Below are 27,480 nucleotides of genomic sequence, written 5' to 3'. Positions count from 1 at the left end.
CCTACTGAGTGGAACCACCAACCACCCGGTCCTCCAACCACCCAGTCTCGAGGAAGACCCACTGTACATGTGTATAACAAAGGAACAATGGTGTTGGCCGAAAACCAGTGTGTAGTTATAATCGGCTTACTCACGGGTAGATCAACCCAAGTTGTTTCCACTGCAATAATCTATACATGTACGTCTACTGTCATTTCAATAAACAAACAAAAAACTAAAAGAGAATCCATGTAAATTTAATAATTGTCATAATATTTTGAGTGTTTTTTTTTCCAAGTTTACAAAAAGATTAATCCTAGCCCTTTTCACGCAATAAGTCTTCTTTCATTTCAATTGAAAAATTAATATTAAATTCATGTAAACGTTCATTGTGTTCCCTACATGGTTCTTTAATTTATATTTATAAAAATTTGAATTCAAAACACAACCGCAGATTAAAAAATAGAAAATACTGCGTCTTTGCGCGACCACCCTGCAAAATAATCCCCCAAAATACAACAGAATAAACATAGGAAAAACATATTACATTAAACAGTAAAATTATACTCTTTTTTTGTTCATCCAGGGTATCAAAAATGTTTCATGTTTGAACAATGAAGCCAACACGTTATGTAGTTTTCTTAAACATGCTAAATATTTCTAAGGAACTGCTGAAAATTCACCACGTTGTTGACATGCCCACCGTACCAGCGACGGCAAACAATGTTGTATTGTATGAATTTAGCTTGGGCACCAACGCTGCTTACTATTGCAGCTTTCCGAGCATGTGCTGACATGTTGAGTCTTTTATCTCAAGGCGGTTGTAACTAATTTTGTAAGCTGTTGCGCAATATTTTACCAACAGAGGGCGTCACTCTCCCACTAACGCATTGTTAAGGAAAGCCCTCTAGCGTTCAGTTTCTTGCATTATAGTTTGTTCCACGCAAAGTAACAAGACTAGTAGGCCTGTATATTGAAAACACTGTCTGTGAGTGTCGCTGGCTAGTGCGTTTGTTTACTGTGTAATTTTGCGTGTGTTTTGTGTGATTGCGAGCCGGTCAGCATGATTTCGCGGTACCTTTATGAACGAATCTTGTAAGTGTAATAATCTCTGTTAACCCGGGTCCTAATTTAACAATTACATGTAGAACCAAAATAAGTTGGCAATGATTTCAAATTTAAGAATTGTCACCAGTTCAACTTGTTAATGTATATGGCAGTAGCATATTGGTTTTGGCAAACACATGGCTGTACATGGACATAATTATTATCTCCAACCCATTGTCTGGTGTATACCTGAGCTAGACCGCAAACACTAATTCTTCACCCCCTCGTGGCTTACTTATGACTGCCTTGTCCATGTAATCTGAACAACAAAAGGCACCAACAATAGAGTTCGATAATGAAGGACCTTAAAAATCACTGAACGCTTAATCCATCTTGGGACGGCCACGTGAAAATTTTGGGACAGACTCATTCTGGAACGAGTCTGCCTGCGGGCGGCCGCATTCTTAATTTATTCATGGTCCCTAAGTACCGAGACATGACCACGGAACTTTGCGAGATTTGGCAGGTGAAAGCAAAAAATTGTCCCGGCTGTTGTGGTTGGAGCATGACCATGGGCCAGGTTTACCGAAGGCGTAGGTCAATCTGTTGCTGAGCCAGATTTGATCGCCTGCACAATACAGCGGGCAATCGTATCCTTGGATGCTGCCCGGTGAGAGGGAACAGAGGCAATGAACAGCTCCTTGCACTCCCCCTGTAGGTCCTTGGTGCGGTTGAGATACCATTTCAGCCCCTGTACAGGACACCATAGTCTGTCTTCCGGAACCAAGGACAGAAACTTCAGTTCGGGCACAAAGATATCAGCTGGTTAAAAGGACGGGAATTGGGCGCAATGAGCAGAATCTTGCGGTTTTCGCGCTGTATCTTTGCAAGCACTCTTGACAGGAGGGAGATTGGGGGAAAGGGGTACTCCAGTATCCCGTCCCTTGCCATTGACAGGGCATCCGTATGAAGGGCCAAGGGGTCGTACATGTAGCTCCGAGTGCACTACACGGGCAACTGAGCGTTTGCTGCCGTTGCAAATAGGTCCACATGTGGCCGGTCTATCCATCCGCCTGAAGAGCAGTTGGGCAATTTCTGGAAGCAGTGACCATTCTGTCGGGACAATCTTTCCGAAAGCTTTCCGATATGAACCGCCGAAAGCTGAATATTGGAATCGATTGTCCAATGGAGGAGGTTCCATACCAGTAGACACAGAGATGGGGATCAAGTGCCCTCTGGTGATTGATGTAGGCGACCACAGTTGTGTTGTCGCATCTGATGTGCACGTGGTGCCCCGATATCAGTGGTTTGAACCGCTCAAGGGCATTTACCACTGCCCACACCAAGTTGATGTGAAGGGATCATAAGTTCTTTTCCCATATGCTGCACACCTGTCATGCGTGCAGCGTTGCCCCCCAACCCGTCAATGAAGCATCTGTCATGATGATCACGGATGGCCGGCGTTGTCGAAAGGACTAACCCGATGCCACATATGCCTCTTGATGCCACCACCGAAGACGGGGATGAATATGGCAAGGTATTGGATCATGTGACCCAACTAGTGTTGCTTTGGTGGATAAAAAGCTAGCAAGTGCAGCTGAAGTCGGCGCATGCAAAGCCTGCAGAATCCCACAAGGTCCACCATATTGGTCATGAGCCCAAGGAGACGTAGCCAAGCAAGGGCTGTGGCTGATGTTCTCTGTAGAAAAACCCACCCAGTCGTGAGATGGTCGGCAATCACCCTCTGGAGGCCGAAAAAAATTGGAAGCCGAGTTGGCTTCGGCCTAGATTTTTCCTCTTTGTCGATAAACCCGAGGGAGCTCGTTAAATCTAGTGTCATGGACATGGCTGATCGAGCCTCCGCCTCGGACTGGCCCACAACGAGCCAATCGACTAGATACATGAATGTGGTAATCTTTGTCTGTGAAGATGTGCCCCGATCACTTTCACAATTATCGTGAAGACACCGAAGGGGAAACAGTAAACTCGAAAGTGTTGTCCTTGAAAAGGAATCTAAGGAACAGTACGGTGGAACAGTACATGAAGGTCTATGCGTCCTGTAGGTCCAGTGACGCAGCCCATGATGGAATCAGCAGTGAGTCTAGGACCGCCCACATTGTGTCCATCCTGAAGCGTTTTGGTCCGATGAATCTGCTGAGCTGTTTTAGATTCAGAGTCGGTCGCCAGACAACGGTGCCCTTCTTCGGTGTCAGAAAGAAACTGGACACGAACCCTATGAGTTCTTGTTCTCTGGGTAATGTGTGAGTAGCAATTTTTTGTGAGGAGGCAATGAATTCCCCAAATCAAAGGTAATTTGCGAAGGGATGATACTTACCTGTTAAACCTACAATTGCATATTTGCCCTAGCCATAGACTTTCACTAGATTCTTTTTTTCCACACCACAATAGCGCCCTCAAGAGCCCATACATTCCCTATGCCTGTCCCCAAGTGTTGGATACATGTAACTCGACCTCTTTTTCTCGAGGTGTGAGTAAAAAAGACACAGCATAGGCCGAACCTGAGCCGGGAAGGAGGGAGGGAGGTTTAACAGGTAAGTATCGTCCCTTCACGGACTCCCAAATCACCTTTGATTTGGGGGAGACCACTTCAGGGACTCCCTTACCTGTTAAACCTACAATTGCATAGACTGGCACAGAAGAGAAGGCAGTGGGCCTAAGGGTGAGGCATGAAGTAGTAAAAACAACCACTCGGAAAACCGATAGCTATTTATAGTCCCTTCATGTTCTCCCAAACCATGAAAACAAGAAAAGGAAGTTGGACTACTCACCAAGGATTTGAGGCCAGAGGAGGAACGTCTCGTCACTCCTGGAGGGCTGCCGCAGGGGGCTGAGGTACACTCAGAGCAATACCGCCGACTTTTCCTCTGGATAATTGGACATCTCGGAGGTAACATGACATGAATGTGGAAGGTGTTTTCCAGGCTGCTGCCTGTAAGATATCCTGGAGAGGAACACCTTTAAGAAAAGCCCATGAAGTGGACATGGACCTGGTCTCATGAGCACTAATTGGATGAATATCGGTCATGGGTGAAGGCCAGGAAGCCAAGGATGAACGTATCGCTCTAACTATCCAGCGGGAGATGGTTTCAGGCGAAACTGCCCTATATGGGCTGGTAGTAGTTATGAAAAGTTGGGTTACAGGGCCTCTGAGCGTCTTAGTGCAGGCAATGTACCACTTCAGAGCCCGAACAAGGCACCATAATTTGTCCTCAGTAACTGACGAGAACGATTTGATATCTGGAACGAAAATGTCAGGGGGGGGGGGGGGTGTACATGTATGTAGGAGACTGGTTCTTTGCTAAGAATGTTATGTTTGGGACGAGGGGGACACCGCCTGGTTCCCAGCGAATGTGACCTGTGTCAATTGATAAGGCATGGATCTCGCTCCGTCTTCTACTGGTTGCCGTAGCTATCAGGAATGCTGTTTTCACAGACAAATCTATAAGTGAGGCATTCGATAGCAGTTCCAACGGGGCCCTAGACAAAGTGTGAAGGACTTGTCCTAAGTCCCAAGCAGGGAGAAGCTTTTTGTTCGAGGGGGGCTCGATGAACATGCCCCGGAGCATTTGGGTTAATGCGTTATTGTTTGAGATGGAAGATCCATCTGGGAACCCAGTGTGAACTGCTCCAACGGCAGAACGATAGCCCCGAATAGTGGCCACTGTGAGACCCTGATTGAAGAGTTTCATCAGAAAATCACCAATGACTTTTAAAGGTGCTGAGCAGGGATCAAAAGAGTTGTGCTGGCACTATTTATGGTAATGTTGAAGCCGGCTGTCGTAGGTCTTTCTAGTGAACTTTCGGCGGCCTCTGGCAGCCATGGATGCAGTGTCTGATGAAAGGCCTGATGATCAGAAGGAATGTTGGACAACATCCAACACGTTAAGTGGAGGTTCTCCGACCCCGGGTGGTAGATCTTCGACTGGGGTTGGGCTATGAGGGTGTGGCTATGCCCCGTTGAAGGTTCAGTACAGCCCCGAGAAAAGTTGGGTTCAATGAAGGTGTCAAATGGGACTTCTTTTCGTTGATGATGAATCCCAAATCTCTTGTTAAAGAAAGGGTGAGATCCATCACCCAGTGTGCTTAGGCTTCGAAATTGCCTACGAGCCAATCGTCGAGGTAGACAACAAATTGAATGATGTGGAGGCGAAGGAATGCTGCAACAGTTTTTGCCAGTCGCGTGAACACCCTCGGAGCCATGGACAGGCCGAAGGGGAGCGACCGAAACTCGAATGTTGTTCCCCGATATTGGAAGCGGAGGAAATGGCGGTGATGTTCTGACACAAGTTCGTGAAGGTACGCATCCTTCAGGTCCAGTGTTGCACCCCAAGACGGAACTGTGAGGCAATTTAGGACTGTGCGGAGGGACTCCATCCTGAACCGACGTGGTCGAATGAACTTGTTTAGCGGCCTTAGGTTAGGATTAGGCGCCATTCTCCGCTGTTTTTCGGAGTGATGAAGACGGAAGAAACAAACCCACGGTTCGAGTCCTCCTTGGTGACACAGTATGTAAGAATCTCCGATTCGAGAGCCAAGCGTTGAAAATGATCGGATAGGATCGGCGTAGGCCGTGGGAGGTACGACGACGGAGAGGTGCTCGTGAATTCTAGTTTGTATCCATGAGTGACAGTATCGAGCACCCATCTGTCGGTGCACAAAAGGGCCCAAGTGCTTGCGAGAGACTGGAGGCGGCCCCCTACGGACCCGTAATAGGGGGCCGCTAAAAGAAAAGCGTCACCGACGCCATGGCCTACCCCGATCGCTCCCATAATTAGCTTTGGAGCAAGGGGTGTATGAAATCCGGGAACCCCGATTGTGGCTGCCGTGCGGGGCACTGGGAGCCAACAATGGCTGTGGGGAAGAGTAAGGGTTAGCTGGGCTAGCCGATGGAGTACGACCTGCAGCTCTATATGGTTGTAAGGGCTTGCGAGGGAAGCGGGAGCCAGAGCCCTGTTTCCCACCACGACCCGACACATTCTGGGAAGACTTGCGTTGATTAATTTTGTCTGTTGCTTTGATGCGTTTGGCCTCTTCTTCAAGGGTCTGTTGGAATTTACCCGCAAAGAGGTCCGTACCAAATCGAGGGAGGGCTTCGAGTCGAGACCGAGCCCCCTCGGTGGGGAGAAAAATTGCATCAAGGACGTTTCCCCGCCGGGTAGAAGTAGCCAGAGCGGATACCTGGGTAAACTGGTCCATGCAGATGCGTAAGCTGTTGTCCAGGCAGCGGAAAGCCAGCTCAACTGCATTAGCTGACACTGGTGAGTCTGACTCACAGGAGCACACCAAGTACTCAGAGAGCAGTTGTAGGAAGCAAGTAACACGGAGACCAGCTCTGGAGGCCTTTTCTACCTTGACGAGGGTGTCTTCCAGTGTATTGCGTTCCTTACTTGAGAACGGGGACCTGAGGGAGGAGCGCCCCCGGAGTCGGCCGCTATTTTGTCACGTGCTGCGTCAGGTAAGGTGGGAACCGCAAGAAACTTGTCAAAGTCATTCCTCGGAACCCGAAAATGACGGACATCACGTTTAGCCACAGGGCGCCATTTCTTAACCCCTGTGATAACCTCAATACGGTCAGCACAGAGGCGGTCTACAGGGAGGACTGGGAAGGACTGGGCCCTAGACTCAGCCGGGCCGGTGCGTTTTTTGAACGACTGGCGGGCTCCTTGATCAGGTGTAGGATCCTCCTCCCCTGGGATATTTAGGACACGAACCATATCCTGAATAACCCAGGGGAGGAGTCTAATGTCGGCTGTGGAAAGCATGACAGAGTCCCCCGATTCATTGCCTGAAGAATAGCAAACAGGTTGATCTGGGTGAAAAGACTCTCCATCCCCAGGGGGTAAGGGGGCTGAAACTTCTTTAGCCATATCTGGGTTAGGCTCTGTCCCATGGGGGAGGGAAGCCAAAGGAGCAGGGGCCAACCGTCGTGGACGAGAATCAGAATTATCAGAAAACTCATCAGAGGGAAAAAGGGAAACAATTTCCTCCGACATCTGACCAGGATCCAGAACAACTGCTGAAGCAGGCAGAACAACGTCTGCTGAAGCATCAGCAGCCGGTCGTTGCACTAATGCTGACACAGTAGCTGTGAGTTGTCTCAGCATTGAGCGGGTAGAAGTACTACAGTGGCGATGGCGTCGCTCACCAGCCGAAAAGCTAGACGAAGAAGCGAACCCATCCGAGGACAGGGAGCTTTAAATAAAATAACGCCGTTTCTTCTTTCTATCTCGTCTGCCCCGGTCAGATTGACGAGCTGGGCAAGACGACTTGCGCTCTGAAGAGCCACAGTCAGTCTTGGGTGTGGAAGAGGCCATGTTTTTAGGTCTCGCTTCAGAAACCCGAGCCCCGGAGGGAGCAGTTTGAGTGGCAGGGTCCAAGGTACCGGAAGCTAGAGGCCCGGAAGGCATAGCCCCGGGACGCTTACGTGGTGTATGTTTATCCTTCCTGGGCTTTTTAATGCTTGGGTTAGAGACTGGAGGCCCCGGAGGGTCAGCCTTAACAAGCAAGCCTGAAGTGCTGGGGGCCAGAGGCCCGGAAAGCGTGTCCCCAGCAAGGGCATTATCATTATGCATAGGGACTGGAGGCCCGAGAGGCGCAGCCCTAGCATTAACATCGGAAATGTTACCAGGAGCCAGAGGCACGGAAAGCATGTCCCTGGTAAAGGAAACAGGAATATCTCTCCCTGTGGAATCTGCAGAGGGAGAGTGAGGCCGAAGTCGTGCCACTCGAAGTTTATCTTACGAGCGAAGAAAACGAAAACGGTAAAGATAAATAAATAATAAAGACGATACAAACTTTGTATACGCTTGTCCTTATAAAACTTTACAAAAAAACAGAGAATCTAAAAGCTTATAAAATACGTTTGAAGACGGAAATCCAAACACGTCAGTTCAGGTCGAACACTAGAGAAAAGGAGGTCGAGTTATCCAACACATGGGGACAGGCATAGGGAATGTATGGGCTCTTGAGGGCGCTATTGTGGTGTGGTAAAAAGCAATCTAGTGAAAGCCTATGGCTAGGGCAAAGGACTCATCACAGGAATCACCCTTTTCCAGTTATCAAGCTTGCTGCCATGAATCCTCACGCGCAGTCGTGCACGCTGCCCCCGAATCATTGCGCACGCCTCGCAATGCAAGCTGCCACACGTAGATTTGCGCGCACACGTAGATTCGCGCGCACACACGCGCTCATTCAACCTAAATAAACTAATATTTACAGTGAGTTTCCCTTGTGGTTGATTAAGTTACGTTTTTAATGATATTTAGAAAAAAATGAGTTGTAAAGCTGCTTATAATTACCCCGATATCCCATGCTGACCCCACAGTAGGCTGGATACTGTCTCGACTAAATGGCAATCGTCCATCTGTCTCATCTAAGCATAAAGTATTGTCATCACAAGACCTTTGCCCAAAATCAGGCTCATGTGTTTTGAAGATTGAAGACTTCATTCTGTGGGGTGCAAATCTTTCAGTGTTACCACGATGATTAGAAGCTTGAAGAAGCATATTATCCACAGCATCGCAAGGATTACCGTATTGGTAGGATGACACATTCGAAATTGTTGCATTACATGTAGCTGTCAATGGTCGACCATAACCACTACTTTCCACATAATCTTCCTCATTCTCTAACAAAACAGGTGAGGGTGTTCCTGAGGGTAAAACAAAAATATATATACACATTAAACACTAATAGTCATGTATGTCCACCTGAAACAAATTCAGGGCCCAATTTCACACAGCTGCTTAAAAACAGTAGTTTTGGGACACAATAACCTTTTAACTCTTACTTTAAGCAAACGAATGACATCACAATTCAAATCCACGATGAATGGAACAAGGTTTTGGGTGCAAATATTATATATCAACTGTGCCATTCAAACAAAAAATAGTGTGTTGACGAACACAAATGCCCTACTGGCATTTACCTTATTCATCTGAAAAATTTCTATTGTTTGAGCCATAACAACCTTGACATTTGAGCTACATGTAGGGGGTCAAAAACCAAGCTTCTGGGGGATCCCAAGACCAATCTTCACATCAATTTTAGAGCTGGACCCTCCTTTGTTTAACTCTTTGTGATAGCAACCATGGTGGACCACAATGCTTTTCTTTGTAATAGCAACCGTGGACCTATTGTCCCTTTTATTATAGGTGCCCGGTTTGAATGTGGATACAAACCCACCCCAGCACACATGGAAGGACATGTCGGAAACGGTATAAAAATTAGCAATCACATCCTGACATTATTGTTTTTGAAAAATCATAATCAAAAGATAAAAGTCTACTAATTTAGTTTAATAAATTATGCTATTATAATTTGAATCGTTGCATAGTCTGTGAAAGGTTTATTTATGCAAACTTTTTATAATTGTTTATTATGTTAGTTTTTGAATGATTCATTTTGTTCCACTTTTATTTTTTACCTGCCATTCAAAATCTGGTATTACATGTAAGCGCTATATAAATGCATGTTATTATTATTATTATTTTCCACAACCCCAAAACACCTAGATATTGTAATTAGACAATCACTACATTTCTTTAAGGTCAGCGTTAGCACCATGTGTAAATCTATGGTGCGTTTGATTAGCTTTCCTAGATCGACCCCGATCTGCCCCGGTACGTTTGCATAGCTTTGACGTCATTCCATACTTGGGGCTGGCCCAAGATGCATGACGTCACCACGAGAGGGTGAGTGATCGTTCTATTAGCTCTTGTCAGGGGCTCACCCGAGTGATCACTGCGGGGTCGACCCAGGGAAGCTAATGTAACGCACCTTATATTGAATATTGTTGATTCTGAAAAAAAAAACATCTTAATCTGGCGCTGACTAAGCTGCAGCCGTTATGATGATCACGCTCTGATTTTCTCGAAGTTCTTATGTGTGTTGGTGTTTCTGATTGGTAAAATATTTCAACTGCTGCCACATAAAGACTTCCTGCTCACACAGGTAACTTTTTCTTGAGTGATTGGCTTACCAAAAAGAGTGAAATTCCATGATGTTTTTGGGACTTGTCGCTGTGATTTGTGTGTACTCGCATCTGTATGCACAAATGCTCCAGCGCACTTGAATTATCAGAATCAACGCATTCATATGTTAATGACTGCATCAATAGGAAGATCTCAAAAGCCACTGAAAAGGTCATTCATGCATTTGTTACAATGGCGATGCTCTTCTCTACAGTCTTCCTAACAACCAGATTTCCCGTCTTCAACGCCTCCAAAATACTGCTGCCCGCATTGTGACAATGTCTAAGAAATCCTGTTCCATCACCCCCATTCTGAAACAACTACACTGGCTCCCTATCTCTCAACAAATCATCTTCAAGCTGATGCTCATTGTCTACAAAGCACTTAATGGCAAGGCTCCCCTCTATATTTCTGAACTTCTCCAAGTTTACACTCCATCAAGAAATCTTCGATCAAGTTCCATGCTTCTTCTCATTGAACCCAAGTCTCAACACTCATGGGGAGACAGGTCTCTTTTTTTCAGCTGCGCCACGCATCTTGAACTCTCTACCACTTAATCTTAGAACTTGTCTTTGTACCACTACATGCAAATCTCTTCTCATAACTTATCTTATGTCACAGGTTTTCAAGGACTAATATTTGTTGTGTCTGTTTTTCTTTGTATTGTTTTGTTTGTTGTTGATTTTACTACGCCTTGAACATCCAGCAGGGTGGATACGTGCGCGTTACAAGTCTTATTATTATTATTATTATTATTAAACATGAATATTCCGGCAGCTCTGCGGAGAGACCGGTCGGCTATTGTGAGGTCCAGATTTTAAATATATCAATAAGCATGATTGGCATGGCGGCTCCGCGGACTTACAGACCGGCAGAACCGCTGAGGAACACAGGTGGTGAACAATGGCTTTTGACCTTTGCAGGGCAAAACGCTAAGTTTGGGAATTTGCTTTTTTATTACGGGAAGATGGGACCGGGTAATGTGTTTATTCAAGGGAAGATCCGGGAACTTATGGCAAAGATCATAGGGGAAGACGGGGCGTGTATGATGCAACAAAACTGAAAATTGACTTCACCAATCTTTAATTTTAAGCAAACGTGACGTTTTGACCCTATTCTCGAAAGTTGACTCGTCACACCACTCACTAATTTTTGCACCATATTCACTCATTTATCGAACAAGGCCGATAATGTAGTGAACGTTTTGAGTTGTTCAGCCGGGACTCAACATTATGCTTTAAAAAAATATTATCCAGTTCTGTGCCTCTTGAATGCCTGTTGAATGCCTCTGGAATAGATGTTGATTTTCAAAGTCGCTGATTTGATTGTATATTGACTATAATAAATGTTTACACATTATGCGCGCGATTATCACGTGAGCAGGAAGGTCTGCTGGCACATCCAATGTGCATGGTGCAATGGTCTTGTCGGTGCAGCCTGTCCGCTTCCAGGACAATGGTATTCATGAGCCGAGAATATTTTATTAAGAACCTTTAGATTCATGTTATAACGTATAGCCTTAAGTCAAGGCACATCGCTGCGTCGCCACTCTCTCTGGTCGTTTTTCTTGAGTGACATTCAGGGCAGTGAGTGCAATCTGGGTGCCGCGTGCGCCTTGTGGTTTTTCCAAGCGTCAACACCATAGTTTTGGGCTCCTCGACTCGTGCAGACAACATTGGTGATGACTTGAAGCGTGCGTAAAGCCTCAGCATGACGTAGTCACGTACCAGTCGATATCGTGGATGCAAAATCTAAAGCTGCGTGTTGTCTGCACGACGTGTCGTATGAGGTGCCAAGCGTAAACTTATTATTTAATGCAATTATTTACATCAAACTAACCTAATTTTGGGGTGCTGAATCCGAAAATCGGGGATACCAAGCCGAATTTTGAGATTAAAGGTGTCTTATCGACAAATTAAACAAAAACAATTAAAAGTATAAATAATGCAAAACATATCTGTGTTTGTAAATCAATGTTACTGAAGAAAGATCATTTAACATTACTTGACCTTGTTTAGGACTAACTGGATCCAAACAATAAGTTAATTGCGTGAATGCATTGATTAAAGGAACATTTTTGTCAGAATAGTTTGACATGCTTGGAGTGCGAAAATCAAGCAACATTTTTAAGTGTTTCAGTTTGATGTCACTATATATCCTATAAATATCCCAATGTATAGACACAAATGTTATGTAGTAATTAGGCTACCTTCCCTGTCCTTAAAGGGACATTTCTTCTCATTTGATGTTTCGCAGAGGTACCTCAATAACTGGTACAGATGGTGTAGATACCATTTTGTACAGAGGTGTTTTAATTTCGCATGTTAAATAAAAATATATATTAAGGCTTACATGAGAAAAAGAAAAAAATGCAACTGTTACAGATGTGTTTTTTGTAAATAAGTCACTCATGTAGGCCTACCCAAATTCTCAGCGATGTATACATGCATCAAACAGCAACCCCTGTTGCTAATAACTTTATTTGTTCCATTTAACCCTGTACCATTGGTGATACAGTCCATGCCATCACCACACACAGAACGTACACGTATACACACAAACTGCAACATTTTCAACATTGATGCAAAACATATCTTGCTATTTGTAAACTATGTGACACTATCTTTTAGAACAAATTGTTCACAAGAAAGAAGTGTATACATTACTGATTCTTTTCATATAAGTTTTGCCAGTTAAACCTTCAAATGAGTACATGAAATTACCGTTTCAGAATAGTGTGTTTGTAGAGTTACGGAACTTTGTGAAGCATCAACGGCTGTTTTGAAGCTGTAAAAAATATTCCATTGGTCAAAGTTCTGAACCAAAATGACATTGGTAAGTCCATTCACAAAATTTGTTAGAACTTAGAGCAGTGTTTTGGTCAGGACTCAAGATGTACATTTGCCAAATCCGTTTTGTAAGCATTTGGTCATTGGGTTACTGAGATTTTTTAACAAAAGAGCCCTCATGTGCAGATGAATCGGGTACATTTTTAGGAGTTTCTCCATATAAAATTTACCAAACTTGACGTACAAACCCTCAAAATAACAGGGTAAAAGGTTTTCTAAAACTGAAATAAGTGAGAGAAAATGAAGGACCAATAAAATTACTGTTTTTATTTGTTTGTATATGAATACAGTATCAAATTGATGTTTTATCAGGGAACTTATTTTCAATAAAATTTTACAGAAATTAACTTTGTCCTTAGATTGTTCCAGCCCTGCATACCAACTGGCACGTCTTTTTATCTGCTGTTTATCAGAACTTCTTCCTTTTCAGTCAGATAAACTCCGCGGCAATAAGTGGCTCTTATTATGAGTTCTTTAAAGTCACCTGGAAGTGGTATTTTGTCAAGATAAAGCTTTTATCACTAAAATGTGTGGTTTGATGAGTAGAATATGAATAAACAGTTAACTAAGGTTCAACAAATTTAGTTTCCATTTTATTAAAAAATTTAAAAGTAGGCCCAACCCGATAGGACGCTGTTCGTGACGTCAATCGAGGCGTGATATTTGAAGCACGGCGGCTCAAAGTGTTTGCTGCACAGCGCTGGAAAAGACGTCGGACCGGACCACTTTGCAAACTGACCCCATTTTTAGTTGTTTTGCTGCCTCAAGCAGCAATACAACAGCAGCATTATCTCAGACATTACTACCCAGGGCATGCAGTCATTCAAATGTAGAGTAAATAAATACCTTAAGTAACGTCCTGTTTTACGGCAATTATGATTGCAGTGTGATGCTAGTTGTTGTGTCTCTCATCACTTTCTAGTGAGTGAGGCATAGTCCAATAACCATTATCTCCTTTCTTTTCTTCTTGTTTTTTTTATCGTGGAATGGTATGTTGAAACAAGCTCTTAGCTATCCCTATGGGATATTATGCTTGTCTTTTCAGGGGGCACTCCTTAAACATGTGTTCAATGTTCGATCGAGGCAAAGTCTGCCTCGATTGACATCACAAAAGGGGTAGGCGGAGTCACCCCCAAACAAATTTATCTATTTCTTAAACATATAAATCGTTCCAAACAATTACTCAAAAAATTATTTTATTGTTCATTAACATATACTCTAATGTTTGAATAAAAAAAAAAAAAAAATCTATTTCCAGGTGACTTTAAGAATGGTACCACTTTCATACGAGCCTTTTTAGTCGGATATCTCCTCTGCTATTAGCAGCGGTGATTATTGTTGAGGAAGAGATCAGACTCTTTCAAGCCTTTGGTCGAGTAAATCCGCGGCTATCAGTGACTATGTATTTGTTGAGGAAGGAACAAAAATACCGCTGCTTGACTATTATCCGCATGTATTTGAAATGTACCAAACGTGCTCAACACAATAAAATAAGTGTGTAATTATAGCAGTGTGCTATATTTTTAGTTGACTAAGTAATCCTTATAGTCATCTTAGCGGGGAAACACTAAGTGCAGTGAATAAAGTTAACACAGTGAAAAAGCCGATTGAATTAAAACTGTGCGCGAGAGGGAAAAAATAATCCACATTTATACGGATAATGCGTACTTTGTCTTTATCCTGGTCGCTCGATCAACACTAACATAACATGAAACAAATTACCTACATATCATGCCAAGTACCATCATTGCCAAGTATACCCTCCCCCAATGGAGCTCAACTCCGGAAACAAACACCAAATATTATGCTTCGTTTAGTTGGAGAACGAAAGACAGAAGGTGAGGAGGGGAGGCGACGTTTTGCAACCATGTTGTTCACGCTCAACAATTTTTTCAAAAGACAACAAATGACACTATTCCATACCGATTATACATACAGTTTCCAATCCAATTCTACAAAATGATTATTACATGTACCTCTGTCTTTAAGAATACCTCCCTTATCCCAAATAACATTTCGCAACATTTGTATACTAGAATCCCGCTAGTTATAGCTATAGATGTATTGGCCTATAGATTTTCCCTCATGACCTGACCTGCTGATTATGGCTTTTAGTTTTTCTGCACCTTGGATAACAAAATAAAGGTACAACATACCTTAGTCAATATCAGTTTTTCCCTACAAAGACTTACCTGATGAGTTAATGTTTCCTCTTGGATCTGTGCTGGCAGGGTTTGCAGATTGGCCAGGTATATTAAGTATTTTTCTGCATGACAACGACTCGTTTCTTAAAGACTCATCTGTAGGATGATTTATTTCTGTTTGATGATCATCAACACTATTCAATACAAGGTGTGAAATAGAAACAATTGTTTTATATAAACAAAAGTATATACTTTTAAACTTACAAACTTGAATTGCCGATTACGCAATAGTTGAAAATCCAATACCAACAATACTCTTGTCAAGTACATATAAAGCGCTTCTCTATCTCCCTACACTGGTCATCATTTATTTTAAACTGCAAGTAACCCCTCTTTTGTTGGACAAAAGAGAGCGCTGTTGGGAATTCCCCAAAAACGTTCGCGCCATATGATTTATACAAATTTTAAACGTTGTTTTATTGTTATTTAGAGTGTCATGGCCGAGAGGTTAAGAGCATCAGATTCAAGTTCTGGTGCGTTTTCACCGGAGTGTGGGTTCGAATCCCGGTCGTGACACTTGTGTCCTTGAGCAAGATACTTTACTATAATTGCTTCTCTTCACCCAAGGGAATAAATGGGTACCTGCGAGGGTAGAGGTTGATATTGTGAATGAAAAAGCCTTTGGAGCGATATAAACTGTTGCCCAGGTTGTATACTCCCAAGGGAGCTGAGAAACATTAAAAAGGGATGTTATTGGCCCTATGACCAGGGCACTAATGTAAAGCGCTTAGAGAATTAAGTGTTAGTTATTAGGCGCTATATAAATCGAAAGTTATTATTATTATTTTTTAATACCCGATGACGTCATTATGACGTAATTAGGCCTGTGGTGTCTTGATACTAAGGTTCAACTATCTGTTGAGTTTCAAGGTTCAAATCGATCTTGTTCTTGAGTTATGCCGTAGATAAGCTCAAAAGTTGTTTTTTTTATGAAAAAATATGAAGATGAAGTTTGACCCAGGGTAAAGACGATTTTGGCGTTAACTTTTTTAAATGTTGCCCAAGTCTTTATCTATTCGATGCCTAGGTATGAACATCATAGCTTTTATATTTGTTGAGATACAGCAACAAGCAACTTTAAAAACCTTGTCATGACATCATCAATGACGTGATCCTTAAAAACAAATGGTGGTTTCATCTACTCACTATTGCCTATGTACATAGTAAGTTTTAAGTTTGTTCAAGCTTTACTTTTGTTTAAAAGCTCAAAAGTTGTTTTTTTATGGAAAAAACACAAATGCGAAGTTTGACCTAGGGTAACGACCCGGAAGTTAAGGTCGTACGATTTTGGCGTAAACTTTTAAAATGTTGCCCAAGTCTTTATCTATCTGATGCTTAAGTATGATCATAGCTTTAATATTCGTTGAGATATAGCGAAAAGCAAATGTCGTTTTTTAACTTTAAAAACCTTGCCATGATGTCATCAATGACGTCATCATTCCCAAAAAGTGGCAGTTTCATCTACTCACTATTGCCTATGTACATAGTAAGTTTTAAGTTTGTACAAGCTTTACTTTTGTTTAAAATTGCTGGAGAAGGTTTGCAGGGAAAGAAGAGCGTGCGAAACTAGACATAGAATTTTTGTTTATTACAAAAACACGGTGATTGGTTGAACGTTATGTGATGACGTAGTTCAAAAACATTGAACCATAAAGATGACTTTTTATGCAATGTGTCATTTTTTTTATAGTTAAACTAGTATCACACTTTTTAACAACTTCTTGTTTCTTCACAAATGCAATATGTTTGTGTGAGATTGGCATCAGGTTTTATTTTGCAACTTATGGAAGCCTTTTAAAAATTTCGCTATCCCTGCATGGGATGCTGTACACAGATTTGATGATCATCAGCGCCCTCTTTTGTTGGACAAAAGAGAGCGCTGTTGGATGCTGTACACAGATTTGATGATCATCAGCGCCCTCTTTTGTTGGACAAAAGAGAGCGCTGTTGGGAATTCCCCCCAAAACGTTCGCACCATAAGACTTTAACAAAATTTTAAACGTTGTTTTATTATTATTTAATACCCGATGACGTCATTATGACGTAATTAGGCCTGCGGTGTCTTGATACTAAGGTTCAACTATCTGTTGAGTTTCACAATTCAAATCGATCTCAATCTATTACTTTTGTTTAAAAGCTCAAAAGTTGTATTTTGATGAAAAAAAACCACAGAGACGAACTTTGACCCAGGGTAACAACCCGGAAGTTAAGATCGTACGATTTTGGGGTTAACTTTTCAAATGTTGCTAAAGTCTTTATCTATCCGAAGCCAAAGTATGAACTTCATAGCTTTTATATTAGTTGAGACACAGCAACAAGCAAATGGTCATTTTTCAACATTAAAAACCTTGCGGTGACGTCATCAATGAGGTCATCATTCCAAAAAAGTGGCGGTTTCATCTACTCACTATTGTCTATGTACATTGAAGTTTTAGGTTTGTACAAGCTTTACTTTTGTTTTAAAGCTCAAAAGTTGTTTTTTGATGAAAAAATGCGAAGGCGAAGTTTGACCCAGGGTAACAACGGAAGTTAAGGTCATACGTTTTTGGCGTAAACTTTTCAAATGTTGCCCAAGTCTTTATCTATCGGATGCCCAAGTATGAACATCATAGCTTTAATATTCGTTGAGATACAGCGAAAAGCATAAGTTGTTGTTCAACTTTAATAACCCTGTCATGACGTCATCATTACCAAAAAGTCGCGGTTTCATCTACTCACTAGTGCCTATGTACATAGTAAGTTTTAAGTTTGTACAAGCTTTACTTTTGTTTAAAAGCTCAAAAGTTGTTTTTTGATGAAAAAATGCGAAGGCAAACTTTGACCCATGGTAACGATTTGGCGATTCGGCTGTTAGCCGAATACCTAAAAAAACAAAAAAAACACAACAGCAACAATAGTTGTTCGGCTGTTAGCCGAACACCTAAAAAAAAAAACATCACAATAACAATAGTTGTTCGGCTGTTGACCGAACACCTAACAATAACAATAGTTGTTCGGCTGTTAGCCGAACACCTAAAAAACATAACAATAACAATAGTTGATCGGCTGTTAGCCGAACACCTAAAAAACATAACAATAACAATAGTTGATCGGCTGTTAGCCGAACACCTAAAAAACCCATGACAATAACAATAGTTGTTCGGCCTATTCGAAATCTTTAGTGTTTTGAATACCATGTGCTGACAGTTAACATGCAGTTTGAACCATTGTTCCAAAGATTTCATTAATCTTTGTGTCTTGATACTAAGGTTCAATACAACTCTCTATCGAGTTTCAACGTTAAAACAATCTCAACCTTGAGTTATTCTGTAAATAAGCTCAAAAGTTGTTTTTGATGAAAAAAATACAGAGGCGAACTTTGACCCAGGGTAAGGACTCGGAAGTTAGGGTCGTACAATTTTGATGTTAACTAAAATAGCTAATTGATAAAAAAATACGAAGGCGAACTTTGACCCAGGGTAACGACCACGGAAGTTAAAGTCATGTGATTTTGGCGTTAACTTTTCAAATGTTGCCCAAGTCTTTATCTATCTGATGCCTAAGTATGAACATCATAGCTTTTATATTTGTTGAGATACAGCAACAGGCAAATGGTAATTTTTCAACATTAAAAACTTTGTCATGATGTCATCAATGACGTCATCGTTCCAAAAAAGTGGCGGCTTCATCTACTCACTATTGTGTATGTGCATAGTAAGTTTCAAGTTGGTACAAGCTTTACTTTTGTTTAAAATTGCTGGAGAAGGTTCGGAGAGAAAGAAGAAGACGTGGAAAAAAAAAAACCCCAAAACCATAACAATAACAATAGTTGTCCGGCTGCTGGCCGAACACCTTATAACTTGCATTCTTTGAGCAGCACCAACATGCACATGATAACATCAACATAACATGGTTTGGAGACTAAGACCATTACAAACATGTTACTGAATTGTGAAAGACAGGCACTTTGTTTTTGTTGATAATAAGCATATGAACAGAAAAAGAAAATACCTTTGATCTCGGAGAGCAATGTGTTGTTTGAGTTCCATTAACTCATGGTGATCTTCACTTGTTAATCCATCATCTACGCCTCGTGAAAATAGTTTGTCCACATTAGCTCTTTCTGATGTTTTATTCTGAGAGCTAACCTGACGATTCAATGCAGATAGCATACGACGACTCTTAGCACGATACCTTTTATTTAGAATATTCAAAATATAAAAAATAAGGGACATCCTTAGTAAAAATGTATGGTGAATTCCGGCCAACAGTCAACCAACTCTCTTAGTTGCCAAAACTGGCTGTCCCAAGTGGATACATGCTTCTCTGCATTAATGACGAGGCAGGTTTGGTTCTAGCCTTTATAATATGTTAACTCTGTTAACATACATGTATCACCTCAGAAAGGGCCACAGATTCAAGATACATGCTTTAGTCAGAGTTTGTTCAATCATAGCACCTGGGCCCAATTTCATGGAGCTGCTTAAGCGCAAAATTTTGCTTGAAGGCACTGGACCAGCGTTGTAGCCACCGTGGGCGGGCCCGCCCAGCACTGACAATTTCCGCCCAGCACTCGGGCTGTAAAGCAGACTACCGCCCACCACAAAATTACCCAGAAATATTATACAAAATTAAAATAACTTCCGATATTGATCACATCGCAAGATTAAAATGTTTTGTTTTCCATGTTTTGTAATTTTGAATGCAAATTGTAATTCTTTTTTGAGAAGGAAAAATAAAATAAAAAATACAAATGTATTCACATGATACTTGTTTCTTGTGTTTTCTTCGTGAAGACATGTACGGACGTACAAACGTGGGCTGGATGCATGTCAAAAAGAAATGAATTATCAGCCTCGAACCCATGATAAATTTCGTAACGTCGGACAATATAGTGGGGTCGATCGCAAGGCACGATGGTCAGGAACAAGGTACGAGATAGTTGCAAAAGCAATAGTCGGGTTGCCTTGCGACACACAGAAAAATTACACGCTAAATGTAACCGTCCGTTTCATAACACAAAATTTGAGTTATGGGATCCAAAATATTGCGTCTTCCATCACCATGGCATCGATTGAATTGCGGTGCAATCACCCCGAAATAACCCCCCAAAACACAATATAACAAAACAAAATCAGGAAGAAACTAATCTTACATTACACAGTAAAATTATAATCTTTTTGTTCATCCAGGGTTTCCTAAACTTGTCAAGTTTGTACAACGAAGCCTAAACAAGTAGTCTACTCTGTAGTTCTTCGTAAACACGCTAACACTGCTCCAATTTTACCACGCTGTTGACAGATTGTGAATGCCTGTTACCAACGACGACATTGTTGTATGATTCTAGCTTGCGCACCAACGTTGGTTACCACTGCAATTTTCAGGGAATGCCCCATTCTGTCGCGCATGGGCAGATACGTTGAGTCTTTAATCTCAAGGCGTTTGTAACTTATTTTGTATGCTGTCACAAAATTTTACTAATAGAGGCGCATGCTCTCACACTATCGCATAGCCGTCTAGCGTTCAGTGTTACTTGCATTGTTTGTCGCACGCAGAGTAACAAAGACTACAGGTCTATAAATTGAAAACGATGTCTGTGCATTGTTTGTTTTGTGTGATCGCGAGCCATGCAGTCAGTGTTTCGTGGTATCTTTGAGTGATTCTTTTTAATGTAATAATCCCTGTTAGTCCTTATGCAACATAAGATATAAAATAAGTTTGCGGTGGGTTCAAACTTAAAAATGTGTGGCCTGTTTGATTAAAAATATACGGTGGCCATCTTGAAAAAAAAAATAAAAAAAAAAACCCTCATCCTCCTCTTTTTGCATGGTCATGACACATGCTGCATGCGCTCGACATCTCTGGACTTTGCCAACTTTCAAATCAAAATGCCCACCACTAAACATGCTAAAATTGCCCTGGCTACAATACTGCACTGCACACTATTGGTAATTGTCAAAGACTAGTCTTCTCACCTGGTGTATCTCAACATATGCATAAAATAACAAACCTGTGAAAATTTGGGCTCGATTGGTCGTCAAAGTTGCGAGATAATAATGAAAGAAAAAAAACACCCTTGTCACACGGAATTGTGTGCTTTCAGTCCTAGCCACGAAATGGGACCTCTCTATCGGAGCATGCCTCAGTCAAAGGGCGGGCGGCGGCGTCGTGCATGCTCTAGCAAGTGCTTTGTCTTTAATTAATCCAGTGCGAACACGGCTTATGACTTGGAGTAGGGAACAGCAGACAGCCGTTCTACTCCATATGTTTTAAGAGAAACTATAAATATAAATATTAATAGTAAACTTGAGGGTACAACCATGAGTAAAATCTCTTTTGAAGGAGTGGTGGCTCTGAAAAGTATACTCAAACAGTATACTCTGCTCGTCTTCAGGAGAATGTAGCAGAGTATACTGTTCGAAACGTCGATACCAAATCAGCTCTTTTCAGTACCACCACTCCTTCAAAAGAGATTTTACTCATGGTTGTACCCGCAAGACACTATTATAATACTTTATTTATAGTTTCTCTTATTCTCCACACCATTCAAAGTTTCAAACAGCATTCCATATGTTTTGCTAGTCCCCTGAAAAGCTGAAGAATGACTCCAGGACAAGGGACCTCCACGGACGGAGTGACGCGTTATTTGGATCACAGGGAGAAAAACTGCAATTCTATCAGGAGGATTAAAAAAACTATTAAAGTAATAACTCAAGGAAGATTCCAAGGTAAATACCGTTATTCCAACTACTGTAAACTACTACATACTAATATTAATGATGATGTACAATAAAAAAGGTTTATACTTAACTCATACAAAATATTCTTGAAATGAGAGTGTTAAAAAAAAACATCTACACGACACCTGTCACAGGAAAATAAAGGATAAAAGATTTTGGAGTCGCATCAATGGTTATGCCCCGAGAGGGTTGATTAACACTTTTAACCAATACAGTAGATTGCCTATTAAATCATGCAGTAGTAGTGCTATTCGGGTAAGTGAATGAAGTAGACACTAAAAATAATACAGTTTGTAAAAATGTGTGTAAAATTGAGGGCTCGCATTACTCATGAAGTCTGGACCCGAGAGCAAGAAGTCTTTCTCATACTGTACCTCCTGCCTTTACACATGGCATGTACATGTACTATCACATGTTTAGAATGACATCTTGCTCTCGATGGATAACCAACAACTTGTCATTCTTGTCATGCTAGATCTCTCAGCCGCATTTGACACTGTAGACCATGGTGTGCTTCTCCAAAGGCTGTCACAGGACATTGGCATCACAGTCACTGGCATGGTTCACTTCATACTTACACAACAGATCTCAGTCTGTCCATATCCAGTAAGAGGCCTCATCTGGTGAGAGTCTTCTGGCTTATGGTGTTCCACAGGGCTCTGTACTGGGACCACAACTATTCTCCATCTACACAGCTCCAATTTCCAACATTATTCGCAATCATGGGCTGAGCCATTACTCCCATGCTGATGACTTGCAAATCTACCTCTCATTCAAACCTTGCCAACGACACCTCACTTCCGCCATTACCAGTATGGAATAAGAGTCTTGATGCGCTCAAATTTTCTCTAGTTTAACAACGTAAAGACCGAGGTGACTATTTTTTGATCTGCCCAGCAGCTCAGGAAGGTCAAAATTGAGAATCTGTATATTGGCTATACACTGGTCATTCCGTCTTCCATTCCGGGTACATTTTGGCAAACACATGACCCATGAGGAGCATGTCACTTCAGTCTCCCAGGCTGCAATCTTCCATCTGCGTAACATAACCCAGATTAGGAGATACCTAACACCTGGTGCAACAGAGCAGACAGTGCATGCTTTTGTCACAAGCAGGCTCGACATGGGAAACGCTCTCCTGCATGGTCTACCAAAGTAACAACTGCTGAGGCTCCAAAAACTTCAGAATTGGGCTACTCATCTGGTAGTACATGTATGTGCCAAGAAATGTGATCATGCGACACCAATCTTGAAGAGTCTTCACTGGCTACCAGTTGAGTCAAGATCTCAATTTAAGATCCTCCTACTTATGTTTCACTACCTCAATGTTCAGCCCCTTCATATCTCACTGACCTACATTGTCCATCAAAGAACCTGTCAGAAATCTGCGTTCCTGTTCCCAAACTTCAATTTTTCACATTCAAAGAACTAAACCCAGTTGGGGGATCCAGCCTTTTCTATCGCAGCACCAAGGATGTGGAATCATCATCCTAAGAACATCAGGCAATCTACTTCATTAGCATATTTCAAAACTTTGCTTTCATGTAAATCTCACCTTTTTTTCAAAAAGCCTACTGTACAGCACTATGAGCAACTTCTTATTGATTTAGCGCCTTATAAATTAAAAGATTAATTGAAAGGGAGGGCAAGGGCGTCGATCGCTACTGAAAAGTGGGGGGGGGGGGGGGGAACGGGCGAGCAAGTCTTTTAAAAAATCTTAATTATTTGCACCCGATACCATTACTTTAACACTTAAATCCTGTGTTCCCTATTTTTTGATTGACCAGGAGGCGAGTAAAAGGGGGTAATAATTTAAAAAAAAAACATCACCCGAAAAGGAGTTTGGGAATGGAATTACCTTATGTAAACCTAAAACTGAGATTCTACCAAATACAAACATCGTATAATGCGCAGTCCTTTTTAATGTAACAACATTGCGACAAATTTATGTTTTTGTTCCATTTCGTTTTCTTTTATATTGAGATTTTTTTGTTTTTAGAAAACAAATTAAAACCCCCGAACTTACCTTAAAATTTACCAAAGATTCTACCGCGTGTGTCGGCTGACTTGAGCAGAAATTCCTGTGCAATGGCTTGAGGTTTTACCGTTGCCAGTCGGTCTCGGTGTACGTGGCAGACCATAAGATGGTTCAGACGACTTCTGCTACCTGGGATGCAACGTTGCAGATAGCCGAAGTGCCATTCAGCGACGACGGCAGCTGGCATGGGTCGCCGCTCGTAAACTCACACCTGTGTGGGATGGAGTAGCCAGCGATAAAGCCAAAATGCAGCTCTTCAAGTCCACGGTCAAGGCAGTGCTTTTGTATAGCTGTGAAGCTCTAGCGATCACCGACACCATGGCCAAGAATCTCGACGCGTCTCACCGTGCTCTCATGCGTTATAGCCTCGGTGTGCACTTTCCAGTACGGCTGTCCAACAAAGACTTGTACTCTCGCACATGCATAACACCTGCCACAACAACCCTGCTGAGAAGTCGTCTTCGTTTGATCGGCCATGCTCTTCGGAGACCTGAGGTGCCTCTTGCTACTTTCGTAAATCCACAAAACCAGCCATCTGAACCCTTTCGACAGGGTGGAAGCCTCCGCTGCACCTACATATCACAGCTAATAGACGACCTCAACGCCATCGGCCTACAACACGATCAAGCTTTTCAAGCTGCCCTGGATCGGCCTGGATTGCAGTGATGAATTTCTAACATTGGACAAACCCAAGGTCACAACGTCTCGAGTCGAGTTCGGCCCGAGTAGCGTCACATGGGCTCTGCAGTAAAAGTAACTTGCCAGCGATTGAATTTTCTTGATCTCTGCTTGACATCCTTTGTATTTTCCAGACATGTTCCTTGCCCCGTCATACATTTGTGCTCTTAAGGTGTTGTAAGGCAGTTGCAGCCGTAACAGCGCATCCTGCAGCATCTTTGAAAGTGATTCCCTAGTTGTTGAGGAAACCTGGTAGAGGCCTAACATTTCCTCCTGAACAACAAACGAGTCATCAACATAGCGCATGCAAACACTCTCCTGTTCATTGCCCTGAATGTCTGGCGTTCCATCAATTATGATTCCAAACTGAGTGGACATTTTGTTCACATCACTACAGATATCCCTCAAAACAGTATGGCCCATTAGTTGCAAAATTTCGTTCTGAACTTCGCCACCTGTAAAAGTAGTCTTTCTTGTCAGCCATCTCTTCAGATTGTCATCATCATCAGCCCGCAACTGCAACAATTTCTGGAAGTTACCATCAAACAAATCTTTTCCTCTAATGGCAAGACCCTGTTGGGCTAAAAACTGCAATGTGGTATTAATGATCTTTAGAAGAGCTGATCGTGCAGTATGTTGTTCTTCTCAAAGTTTGGAGTCAAGTTGCACATTGATGTCAGGTTGAATTCTTCAAAATTTTTGATTTTCAGAAGCAAGGTTGTGAGTGGTTGACATTTCACATTTTCTAAATTTCTCTGTGCCCTTCTTCCAGTTAAGAAATCCCTTTGACACAAAAGCCTCCTCTGAACAGCGGGCAAGCCGAGTAAGAATTTGCCGAGTAGCACTAGCACACCAGTGGCAAAGTACCCCAACTATGCTCAGATCGAAATGAAGCCATGGGAAGTCTTTGAACCACTTATCATGCTTATGCTGAAACTTTAATTTACGGTTCTGGAGTGTTTGAACTGGGATGCAACTTACATCATCAGGTTGATAAGATTTATTGGGGAACTGCTCAGCAGTAGTCCCCATCTCAATGTTGGAGCATGCACCTTTTTCTTTCTCATTCTCATCGTCATCTAAGTTGTCGTCATCATGCTTTTCACTTTGGGCATCATGCTCATCTTGTTCCTGTTGGGACTTAGCTATTATTATTATTTTTTTATTATTTATAATATGAAATCAAGAAATTGATGTATATTTTTGTATTTTGTTGCATATTTCTAATGAAACAGTCAATCAAAAAGTGGGGGGGGACATCTGATTAGCTGTGTCCCGAAAAGTCGCAAATGGGTGTGTATTTTTGGTTTTTATTTCCGGTGGAAGTATTTTCTTTTCTTCCTTTGCCATTCACATTTTTTCCCCCTGCCAAAATAACTCTTTTATCTGGGATATTCGATGAGCGAGGTGAAAGATTTTGAACACATCTTATGCAATGATCTTATGACAACTCCCTTGTAATTGTGTAAACTTGCAACAATAACATATTAAGCATTTAAAACCTGTGGTCCAGGATAAAATATATCTCACGTTGTTCTTGGTCGCTCCGGCATTCAATGGTTTTCTAGTACTACACTTATATTTGAGAAACGCCGGATAGTAATGTTTTTTTACCCGCGATGTTTTTACTGAATATGCATGAAACCAGATACCGACCGACCCGATCGAATGTTGATCACCACGCGTTGCTTCCTTTCCACATTTTTCATTTTAGTCGGCTATGTTCAGGGATTAAAAGGTCTGCAACCCTACCCTTAACAAATTAAACATCACATTTATGCCCTGGTTAAATAAATAATTTCATTTTGGAACAGTAATCTGATAAAAATTATTATTATGCAGCACCACTGTGTAGGTTCTGGGTTTGCAGCCTCCTTATTCATGGAATTTGTCGCCCAGTGATGAAAAGTAGGTAGCACCGCCTATAATGTTCTCTTTTCAACCACGTCCGCAGCATTACTATTTAAAACAAAAACCTTTGCTGAATTATTGACCGATTTTTGCAGTTCATATTAATAGACGATACATTTATATGAATCAGAAGTGCTTAAAAAGTATGTTTTTCTTCTAAATTTATGCATAAAGAGGCTTGATTTTTCACCCCAAAAACGCCAGAAAGCTCAGAGCTCCATGGGGCTTCGCCCCTGGACCCACCAGGGGCCGAACCCCACCCAATAAATTGGTTCGAGCCCCCCCCCCCCCCCCCCCCAAAACAAAAAACCCACAACATAATCCTGGGTGCGCCGTTGAAAGGCAGTGGACACTATTGGTAATTACTCAAAATAATTGTTATCATAAAACCTTACTTGATTACGAGTAATGGGGAGAGCTCGATAGTATAAAACATTGTGAGAAGCAGCTCCCTTTGAAGTAATCCCCCCCCCCCACAATAGTGTGGGACGAGTCTATGATTGATACTTACCCAAATAGCCACTGCTTATGCATATTTCATAGCCGACAGGCTAATTTGCTAGAAAAATTGACAACCAGAGGGCGCCCTCTCGCGCCCACCATGCATGCTACGCAGTAGCTCCGCCAAATACGTCCTTCTTTTTCTCATCTTACAGGTAACCCTGAACACGAGCCGTTAGTGGGGAAGGAGGCTGGAAGGCTATTTGGGTAAGTATCAATCATAGACTCGTCCGACACTATTGTGGGGGGGGGGGAGTCTATTTCATTCACTTACCCAAATAGCCACTACTTATGCATAGAATAGCACCATAACATGGAGGTTGGGTAGGCAAGGCGCCTTTATGAAAAATCAGACTATAGTCGGCAAGTACCCAAGACTTAAAACTACAAACTGATAGGAAGTGCTTATAAGAATCGGGGAAAATTTGGGGGGCTCACCTCAAGCTCTGTCCTAGCGGTGCCTGGACGGGTCGCTTGCTTGGGGTTCCCTTCTGGGTTGGAGGCTGACAGCACTGCTCTCCCAAAAGCCCCTTGGTTCTGGAGCACATCACGCAGATAGAA

At 42.1% G+C, this 27,480-nt stretch overlaps 1 protein-coding gene across 5 annotated transcripts in view; it reads right to left on the bottom strand.

Annotated features, from left to right (window-relative positions):
* Positions 1 to 27,480, bottom strand: part of LOC139947836 (uncharacterized) — a 178,409-nt gene that overhangs the window by 85,926 nt on the left and 65,003 nt on the right. For all 5 annotated transcript variants that reach the window (XM_071945629.1, XM_071945631.1, XM_071945628.1 and 2 more), the window contains exons 9-11: positions 19,063 to 19,245; positions 15,061 to 15,206; positions 8,346 to 8,698 (exon numbers count right to left, since the gene is read on the bottom strand). In XM_071945629.1, the coding sequence (XP_071801730.1) occupies positions 8,346 to 8,698; positions 15,061 to 15,206; positions 19,063 to 19,245 (682 nt within the window). The remainder of the gene's footprint in view (positions 1 to 8,345; positions 8,699 to 15,060; positions 15,207 to 19,062; positions 19,246 to 27,480) is intronic.

This window comes from Asterias amurensis, chromosome 15, assembly GCF_032118995.1.
Source record: "Asterias amurensis chromosome 15, ASM3211899v1".
NCBI classification, from domain to species: domain Eukaryota; kingdom Metazoa; phylum Echinodermata; class Asteroidea; order Forcipulatida; family Asteriidae; genus Asterias; species Asterias amurensis.
Note: the sequence above shows the minus strand (reverse complement) of the source record. Positions and strands in the feature narration are given on the sequence as shown.